Here is a 9,865-nt window from a genome sequence, read left to right as displayed (position 1 = left end):
TTTCGCTGCGGGAGGGCGCCCCCCGCACGCTGCCGTTGTTCGGAGCAACACTGACATGCAGCGGCCGGTCAGGGCGGGAAGCGCCGCGTTCCCCCGGCCGTCCGCGGGCCGGGCGAACCCCTCCTGGCCCCGGCTGGCGGCAGGCTGCAGCCCGGGGGGCCGCCGGGCCTGTCCTTGCGAGGAGCCGAGGGCTCTCCCCGGCCAGCCCGGGTGCCCCCCAGCCTCACCCAGCTGGAGCCCGGCACACGTCCCCCGCTGGAAGAGCCCCGAGCCCATAGAGCAGGACCCCATAGAAAAGGCAGGTCCCAGCCAGCCCACACCCCCTTCTAGCTGAACAGCACCCTGGTGCCGCGGCTGGTGCAGCCCTGCAGCCCGGGGGGCCGCCGGGCCTGTCCTTGCGAGGCGCCTTCCCGGCCCCGGCACACGTCCCCCGCTGGAAGAGCCCCGAGCCCATAGACCCCATAGCCATAGAAAAGGCAGGGCACACACCCCCTTCTAGCTAAACAGCACCCTGGTTTTGCACCCATTTAAGCCCGTCTCCGTTTGACCAACTCTTTCCCACCCGTGCTGCCATGACAGCTTTCAGCGCAGGGATTTTCTGAAAGGGAGAGGCGTTTGCTGTGTGCTTGGGGAGCGGATTTTAATATCATTAGAAGCTTTTCAACCAATACTGGATTTGAATTCCAAATATGGGCTGAAAAGGCTAATTACCAAAAACCTACAAAATTAACGTAAGAGCCACAGTTTGATCTGAGGCAAATAAATATAAATGGTATTTATTTAATATTCCCCTGCCCTTTAAACAAGGGAAGTTTGCCATATTCAGGCAAAATAGCTTATTATAAAATAGCTGAAGCTGTGACCTATCACAGATGCTGCAGATTACACAGAGCAATTAGAATATCACATCAGACAGGCCACATCAGAAACAGAGCTTAATTAATGGGTGCTTTGTACCAGGTTTTCCCCAGGGCTGTGGGCCAGGACCCCGGCAGGGTGCACTGCCAGGGCTGCACTCCCACCTGCCAGTCCGGCCCTGGCTGTTCTTCCCCACAACCCTCTCAAATTTAGTCGATGGGGTCGATGAGCGTGCCCGTGGACCTCACAGCCACGCAACCTGGCCAGCTCTGGAAACACAGTCCCCTTCTTTCTGTGCTTTCCTCAACCCTCCGGGACGTACTGACCCCCCTATTTCCACTCAAGGTCTCTGACCTTCCCCCTGCCATGAGCCGTACTCTATATACAACTCCCATCGCCAAACACCCCTAAACCCTCACTGATGTCTCCACACATGGGGCTGAGTCCCTGCAGAGACCCACACAGGGAAGAAGGACCAGCTTTCTTTTGGAAAGTCTTCTTGGGGGGAGAAAACCCTCCCATAGGCATGAACTGTTCCTATGGCCCCTCTCAGGAAGTCAGGACATTGCAGAGCACAGCTGAGTTATCCCAGCTACAGCATACGCTTTCAAAGTGTCGTAATTTCCTTCTGACTGCCGCAGTTTGCTGCTTGTGTATCTCTGCACTTGCCACACCAGTAACAGGGTCAGCGTAAGCATCCCGCACCCCTTCTCCTCTCCCACCACTGCTCACGAGGCCCATGCAAGCACCGTGCTGCTTCTGTCACATCAGTGGGCATCGCAGGCGAGGGACGAACCCTTCGGTTCCTCGAAGCTGAATTTTAAATGATTGTTTCAACTCACCTTTAAGTGTCTGGGCTGACAGATAGTCTCCTGTTTTGTTTGGAGATTATGCTGTATTCAGAAACCCCAGGGTGACCTTTTTCTTTGCCCAGCTTAACCCCATCTCGGTGTGACAGCCCTGCGCCCCGGCAGCTCCCCGGGGGAGGCCGGCTGCTGCAGCCCCAGCTGGCTGCCGTGCACACGGTCAACCAGCCAAAGCCTCGTATCATTTACTCCAGCAAATCCCCAAGGACTAGTGTGACTTTGATGGAAGTATTTCATTTTGGACTGCTCAAATGAGTTAATTAAAAGCACTTGAGTATTTAGCTTGGTTACTCTCCTTTTTAGTAATTCTTTCTCACCTCTAATTAGCTGGGTAACTCTTACCTGAGTCCCTTCCCAATTTGTCTGTGTCTTTCTTGCACTGCAGGACAAAGGTTTGTAATCTTCTCCGATTCATTCAGAAATAACCTCTAATTAATAAAGACAAAGCTAATCAGAAGAGATTTACTGATCAAGTCTATAAGCACTACAATTTCTTAATATTCAGTACTTTCAAATACAGCCACCAAGACGACACCTCTCTGTCCCACATCCCAGATTACCGAAGTCACAAACTGACCTTAAAAAAGCACCAGGGATGCTCAACTTTGGGTTCAAGTTCCCTTTCTCTGGATTATATTTAAAAAAAAACAAAACAAAACCACAACAAACCAAAACCCCACAATATTTAAAAGACAAGTAACCCTCTGTGTTTGATAGTACTAATACTTGATACAAAAAGGTTAGTTTATCATTATAGTCAGCAAATAGTCTATTAGCTATAGGTTTGCTTTTGTTAATGTTGAATCCATGCAAAAAATCTATTTCTAAAAACTCCTGGGAATAAAACAAATTAACTTGCTTTATGGACAGTACCTGTAGGCCAAGATCATCTTCTGCAATTAAAAATCTGTCAAGTTACAACTCCTTACAAGGCAGTAATTTTAAGCAGGCACATGCTCCGTCTCCTCTCAGCCCCGTCATCTGCTTCAGCGTCAGCAGTGTCACGCACTCAGGCATGGCAATAGCTCAGAGCCCCATCATCTCTGAAGACACCCAGGCCCATCGCTTCAGGCACAGACAAGGGCACATTAAACATTTTTTTTAAACAGAGAAACAAATTTCTCAAAGGAGAAAAAAAATGGCTATATTGCAGTTATTTAAAAGGTCTTTATGCGGTCGGCATAATGTTTTCCCCATTGTTTGTCACATATTTTGTGAACCATCAGTTGTTTTAACCACCAGTTAAAACAACTAATTCATGATAAAGTTTTATTAGGCTCACTACTGTTAAACACACTATCAGTTTAGCACAGAATGTACCTCACACATTTTACTATTTTGAAAGTCATTATAGGCGAATTCTAAACAATCACCGATCGGGCTCCACAGAAACACCGACTCTTGAGCCAAGCCACACTGCCTGCCTCAGCTTGATCTGCTGGTGATGTACAGACAGACTCCTGTCTTTCACCAAAGATAGTTCCCCAACAAAGAAGTGACCCTCAGAAACTCGAGCTCCTCATGTATGATTTTTTTTGGACAAGGGGGAGAGCAGGACAGGAAAAAGCAATACCGGTGTGACACTCCATATAGAGCAAAACAGTGTTGTTTAAACACAGCATACAGCAATTAACTTACCATTAAAAACTTAAAACCTATTTTAAATATCACCCTTATTTCCTTATGTGAACTTTAAAAATAAAGGCACACAAACAGAATACAGAACATTTAAATCTATTAAGCATGTTTCTCAGAGCAATCATTAAAAATTAGTTTGCTCCGACAGAGTTGTATTTTATACATTCCCTGTGAGCAAACCCCATTTCCCAAGGCTGTTCAGTAAGGACCCATCTCCCCACGTAAACTTAAGTTGATTTATATCAATTTCACTAATAAGCACCAATGAACCTCTTTCTGGGAAGACACGGCCAACAGAAAGCATTTATGAGAGTCATTGCTGCTACAACCATAGCGCTTAGCAGAGGTAAGCGGAATTAAGGCAAGAGGGACCGGTACGGCGCGCTGATGGTAGTAATACAAACCACAGCAGTCCAGCAGGCAGAACGAATTTTGTTTGTCAAGCTGAAAGTGTAACCTTGAAAAACATGATCATCCTTTCCTGTTAGAGATCGTAAAAAGTGAAAACACACTCCTTTATGTACTAATTCCAGTGTTATAGGGACTGGAATACGTTAGAGTCCTGGGAGAAGTTGTACCTACAAGAAATCTCAGTCGTTGTTATCAAGATCACCACTTGACAGGACTTAAATCTTTCACCTCCTCCAAGACACTGGTCCCTAACTTGCATGACTTCATCTTTTAAAATAATTATACAAATTAAAGGGACTATGATTAGCTTTGTAGTCGCTGTGCCTTTTAAAAATAGAGGAAAACTTGACTCTAGCCTTTGGGCAGCGGCTGTGACAGCTCTCACTACTTCTGCCCACGATCTTCTGAAGCGGCATGAGGACCAAGGCTGTAAGGTTTTACAGTTCTGCTCATATTTCAGTCTTCAGAGTGTGAAACGTGGCCCACTGGCACCAGATCCTCTCCTCCACACCCCAACACAGTTTTATTGCATTGATTTTGAAAAGAAAGCAGATCCATACCAAATGGATGAGGAGCAGAATTTGAATTTAAAAAGGAGACAGAAGATACAGTAAACACAAAGGCTGCAGAGGAACTACTTGAATTGTAATACTGGACTGCACCAACTGATTTGATATGTTAATAGCACCAAAAGGGGAAGTTTTCTCTCCCCCTCCAGGTCACCACTTCTCCCTCTGCAGCTAGCAGGTACGATAGAAGCAAAGGAGGACTTAGCTGGGGTTTACAGAAAGCTGTCTGTCTCACAGGGCTCCAGGCAAACAAAGGAGCAAATGCACTCAGTTTCAATCAGTCCTGCACCCCCTGGAGTGCGAATTAACTGTAGAGAAAGAGCACGAGAGATGCACCATCTCCAAAACTTAACAAGAATCTAACTGTAGCAGCAGCTCCTGTTTTTTGGTGAATACATATTCATTGGGTATTTAAACTGCTGTACCCAGGCCAAAAAAGCTCAGCTTCCAGTTATACCTTTTTATTCACTAAATAGCGAACAAAGTCTCGAGACAAGACATTGGAATCTCCCCTTCTCCAAAGAACACAAACAGGTATTCTTTCACAATCCACATTTTCTAGTTTAAACAAACTAGCGATCATTTTTATGGAAGGAAATCCACACCTTTGGGGGGGCAGGGGTGGAAATCAGTCATGAATGTGACCTAAAGACTTCCAGACCTGAAGATTTCTTACCTGGGTGAACATCTGAGATCGCGGCTTCACCGAAGTGACCTACCATGCTATGTCACAAGCCAGGTAGAGTCCCTTTTTTGTCAGGCATTGAACTAAACTGGTCAAACTAAACTAAGACATTTTCAAGACACACTAACTCAGTCTAATTTGACTAAATTAGGAAATGCGGAAAAAAAAGTGCCAGAGATTTTAATGAGCTTTGGATGAGGGACAAATGCCTCAAAAGAAAGATGTAAAACTTGACTGAATTGGAGGAAGGCAAACCCTGAGCTTCTCGAAACCACCGGAGAAGCGTAACACATCTGTCACTTCACACTAGGCACCGGACTATGTAACTAACCCTTTGCATCTGATCGGCAGGCAGGTACAGAGGGCTCATCAGCGAAGACAGAAAACACCCTCCCACAATTCCAACTAATATCAAATTTTCATAACAATACATAAAGCAATAAAGTGACCACACACAGAATGATTTACGACCCATTGAGAAAACTATTGTTTATTTAGAAAAAAGGTTACACTGGTAGAATTCAGCAGATAAAAAAATTCTTTTTTTTTTTTTAAAAATGTCATTGTGAAACTTTTCAGACTAAAGTTCAGCAATACAAAGCTCCTGTAGCTGTAATTGAAACTTAATTTATTTCAGTTTTGAAGAGAGCATTTCCAATCAATCTAAAAACAACATGACAAACAAAAGGTGTGGCAAGGGACAACTGAGCACAGGTTCAGGTTGGGATGGAAGGGACGGGGTTCATTCTTTGTTTCTTTAAACAAGTCAACGTTGTACACATAATATACAAATAATCCCTAAGCATTGCATGAAAACAGTGCTCCCACTTGACTTTTTTTTTAAGTCACATATTAAAAAAACAGGCCAAGTAATAAATAAAAACTGAGTTTAAATGAGGTAAATCCAAAAAGGTTCAATAACTGTTTATTTTTTTTTTTTTTAAAAATGTCATTGTGAAACTTTTCAGACTAAAGTTCAGCAATACAAAGCTCCTGTAGCTGTAATTGAAACTTAATTTATTTCAGTTTTGAAGAGAGCATTTCCAATCAATCTAAAAACAACATGACAAACAAAAGGTGTGGCAAGGGACAACTGAGCACAGGTTCAGGTTGGGATGGAAGGGACGGGGTTCATTCTTTGTTTCTTTAAACAAGTCAACGTTGTACACATAATATACAAATAATCCCTAAGCATTGCATGAAAACAGTGCTCCCACTTGACTTTTTTTTTTTTAAGTCACTGATATTAAAAACAGGCCAAGTAATAAATAAAAACTGAGTTTAAATGAGGTAAATCCAAAAAGGTTCAATAACTGTTTATTCGTGGTTTTCAAACATCTAAAAGAATGCATTTCAGATTGAAAGAATTACTAAACTCAGGCAGTATTTTCGACAACCTAAAGTGGAACTCTGTACACATGAAACCTCATTTGCACTATGGCAACTGTTTGTTTGCAGCACATTGTGCTAAAATATGGAATAGGTAACACTTTCAGCCAGGTACTGAAAATAAATGTGTAAGAAACTAAGCAACAAGTTAAAATACAGTAATGTACAACTCAACAATTAAATCCTCAGCATGGGGAAATAAAGCAGAGAACTGAATAATTTAAGGAGATGCAGATGGGTCCTCTTCATTCACAAATTTCTGTGCAATCTATACTCTGGAAAATACATTTCTGGTCACAGCTGGATATCTTCCCATTTCAATCTCACCTGCAACGAAGGCATAGATAATTGGAATTAGATGTTGTTCAAATGAATACTGATCTCACGACTTAGCATTTTATTCCATTCACAATTCAAAGAATGAGGGGGAAAATAAAACTATTTTTTATCAGTCATTCATTCCCTAACTCTAGTTTAATCCACAGCAAGAGCTATATTAACGTGAGCGCTGCATTGTAAGTAGTGAAACACTAATTTGAAGATGCAAATAAGAAACAAGTAGTCACTTGTGAAGGTAAAAACTCTTTTAGAAGTACAACCCCCTCAAAATGTTACTATGTTAAATTAGGCAAGAAATAAATGCAATCAGTCAGACATTGTACATTAGGAAGAATGTTCTAAAAGATTTAACAAACAGGAGCACAGGATTAGATTCCACAACCGCGTTGCTATAAAAAGCATTTTTTCATACTTCACTATGCAAACGATGGGGTGTTGTCAGTATTCTAGGCCAGATGCTCCAGTTTAGCCCATTACATAGCTGGATGTCAATTTTACTGTGCAACTGACATTTACCTAAGCACTTGTTGCTTAAATCATGATGTGGTCATAAAAACACAGTTGTGCTTTTTTAATTGATGACAATCCTCACTTTATATTGAATTGCTGGTCAAGATAAAACTTCACATTTTATTATTAAAGAAGCTGCAAGTCCTCAGTAGCAAACTTCATCTACCAAGATTGCCTTTTTTTTTCCCCCCAAAGTAACATTTAAAGAAATGGGAAAAAAATGGGATCCATCCACAGTGGTCAGACAATAATGGCTATGAAGGACAAAGAGTCAAAAAAAATTCCATTAAGTTCTTTCCAAAGAGTGCTCATAATTTTCAGTTTGGAAGCTATTCACAGAAGCATCATTATTATTTCAAGAAGATAAAAGAAATAGTACTAAGAAGCAATAACCTGATCTCCTATCCTTCTTTCTACCAACACCCTCCAAAGAGCACACGGTATCAGCATGAGCTTTGTTACCCAAAACCCCTCCACACATCTGCCCTCAGCTTCAGTAGCTGAACGAGCAATGTCACCAAATGAAACCCTTGAGACCCTTTTTCCAATAATCCCCCCTTTGTTCTTTGAGGCCACAATCCACCTTCTGAAAAAAATGCCTTTTTTCAGAAGACACTCCGATGATCGGAAGATTCCGGAATTCAAATTTTGTTTTTTGTTTGGTTTGTTGGACCCTCATCAAAACACTCCTCTCTAAGTGTTATATAAGCCATCCTATAATCCTTAGGCCTCTTGGAAAAGAATTCCCAACAGCAAAGCATTTACACCTTTCAGATTTGGTCTCTCTTGTTTTAGTTAGACAGAGGCAAACAGAAGAACTTGGGACTGTGTCATGGTCTTTCTCTGACACCTAAAGCAAGTACAGCCACTCACTACAAGGAGCAATGTTAATTTGAGAGTCCACAGCCAATAAATCTCTCCAGTAAGTTTTGCCATGTAATATCAACTGAAGTATTCTCAGACATGATACCCATGTAATTGAATTTCCAAAACAATGAGGTTGGAAGGGACCTCTGAAGACTGTCCAGTCCAACACTCTTGCTCAAAAAGCAGAATTAACTGGAGCAGGTTGCTCAGGGCTGTGGCCCACCAAGTCAGGTTTTGCATACCCTAAGGATGGCAGCTCCGCAACCTCTCTGGGCAAACTTGTACTTTTTGACCACCCTCACAGTAAAAAGATCCCTCCCCCCTGCCTTATCTTTAAATGGAATTCACACCACCGTGTTGGTGAAAGGTAGCATCACTTTCTAGATCAGCCAAGACAATCATGAAAACAAGACAGATTTTCAGCCTCATCAATCCTTCTTCAAAATCTGAGACAAAGAAGGACTTCTGCCTTTAAAAATGTTGTCTTCCCCCTCTCTGTAACAGTATCAGTTTGTCTGATAAAAAGGGAAACTCTGCCTGCCTTATATGTTGTTCAGTAGTCAAAACATTATGAAAGCAAGTAATCTCAAACCGTGAAAAATGTGTGACTGAATAAAAAAAATTGTTTCTACTTCATTTCTGCTTGTGTTCACTTTGAGTGCTCACAGAATCTACGTTTTCACAGAAACAATTCATCAATTCTAAATAGAGAACAAACATAAGAATTATAAAGCACTTGGACACTTTGTGAACAGAGCGAGAGAAGCCATATTCTTTGATATTTGTTGAATACTATCAGTTATTTTCATGTTTACCCAACATACACACACTTCTTAAAATGTAAAATTGTCTGCTGCTTTATGTAGAAAGATTGGTAGTGGTGTGTGACTCAAGTTGGGTAGGTCAAGTGAATTAATTTTAAGTTCACTGGGGCACTTTCCTTTCCTTCCCAAGTAACTGAAAACAAAACATTCCGAGACTCTTAAAATGGCTAGATGCAAAGAGGAGAAAAAAACCCCCCACCCTCATACCCCTAAAACTAAATTTAATTCTCCACATATTTGCATAGGTCTGGAAAAAAAAAAATTCAGAACACTGCCAACTTCACAGAACAATTTATTTTTCTAAAAGCTCGAGTCTGAATATGGGTTACTCAAAATACTCTGAAGTTTCTTTTCTTTCTGCAAATAGTCAATGCCTCCATGCGAAAGTTTTCCTTTGGCTTCTTCCTCCTCAAATCTGATCAGATAAAAGATTAAGCAGAGATAATGAACTGACTTACTATACTATATAGCAATTTGGTTTAAAAGATAGTGCTTTTGTCAAAGGTAAAATGAGAAGAGGATACAAAACCTGAGTTTCCAACATATTAGGCAAGATATTCTTAATTAACAGATAGTCATCAGTCTTGATAATCTATCAGGATCACACTGATTCACCTTTGTGTTTGTATGGCAACGTTTCTTGGAAAAAGTGCCAAACATGCAACTATACCAAACACTGCTGACTGACCGCCCCCCTCCCCAGCTTTTTCTTTTTTGGCCAAAAAAATTTGAGCATCTATACAATCTCTATGCTGATGATGGGGCAAGTTTTTTTTTTTAATTCTATCCCAGGGGAAAAAAAGAAACAAAACCAAACTACAAAAAAAAACCCCCAACAACAACCAAAAAACAGCTACCCCCAAAAAATCCCCCCCCCCAACAACAAAAACCAAACACCCAAAAAAAATA

At 41.7% G+C, this 9,865-nt stretch overlaps 1 protein-coding gene across 1 annotated transcript in view; it reads right to left on the bottom strand.

The window, feature by feature from the left end:
- THOC2 (THO complex 2) overlaps positions 1 to 9,865 on the bottom strand; it is a 60,719-nt gene that overhangs the window by 1,762 nt on the left and 49,092 nt on the right. Inside the window, exons 37-38 of the mRNA XM_019471016.1 lie at positions 2,067 to 2,152; positions 29 to 433 (exon numbers count right to left, since the gene is read on the bottom strand). Coding sequence (XP_019326561.1) covers positions 29 to 433; positions 2,067 to 2,152 — 491 coding nt within the window. The remainder of the gene's footprint in view (positions 1 to 28; positions 434 to 2,066; positions 2,153 to 9,865) is intronic.

Source organism: Aptenodytes forsteri, unplaced genomic scaffold (genome assembly GCF_000699145.1).
Source record: "Aptenodytes forsteri isolate BGI_AS27 unplaced genomic scaffold, ASM69914v1 Scaffold143, whole genome shotgun sequence".
NCBI classification, from domain to species: Eukaryota; Metazoa; Chordata; class Aves; order Sphenisciformes; family Spheniscidae; genus Aptenodytes; species Aptenodytes forsteri.
The sequence above is the reverse complement of the archived record's forward strand: the minus strand, read 5'-3'. Positions and strand labels throughout refer to the sequence as shown.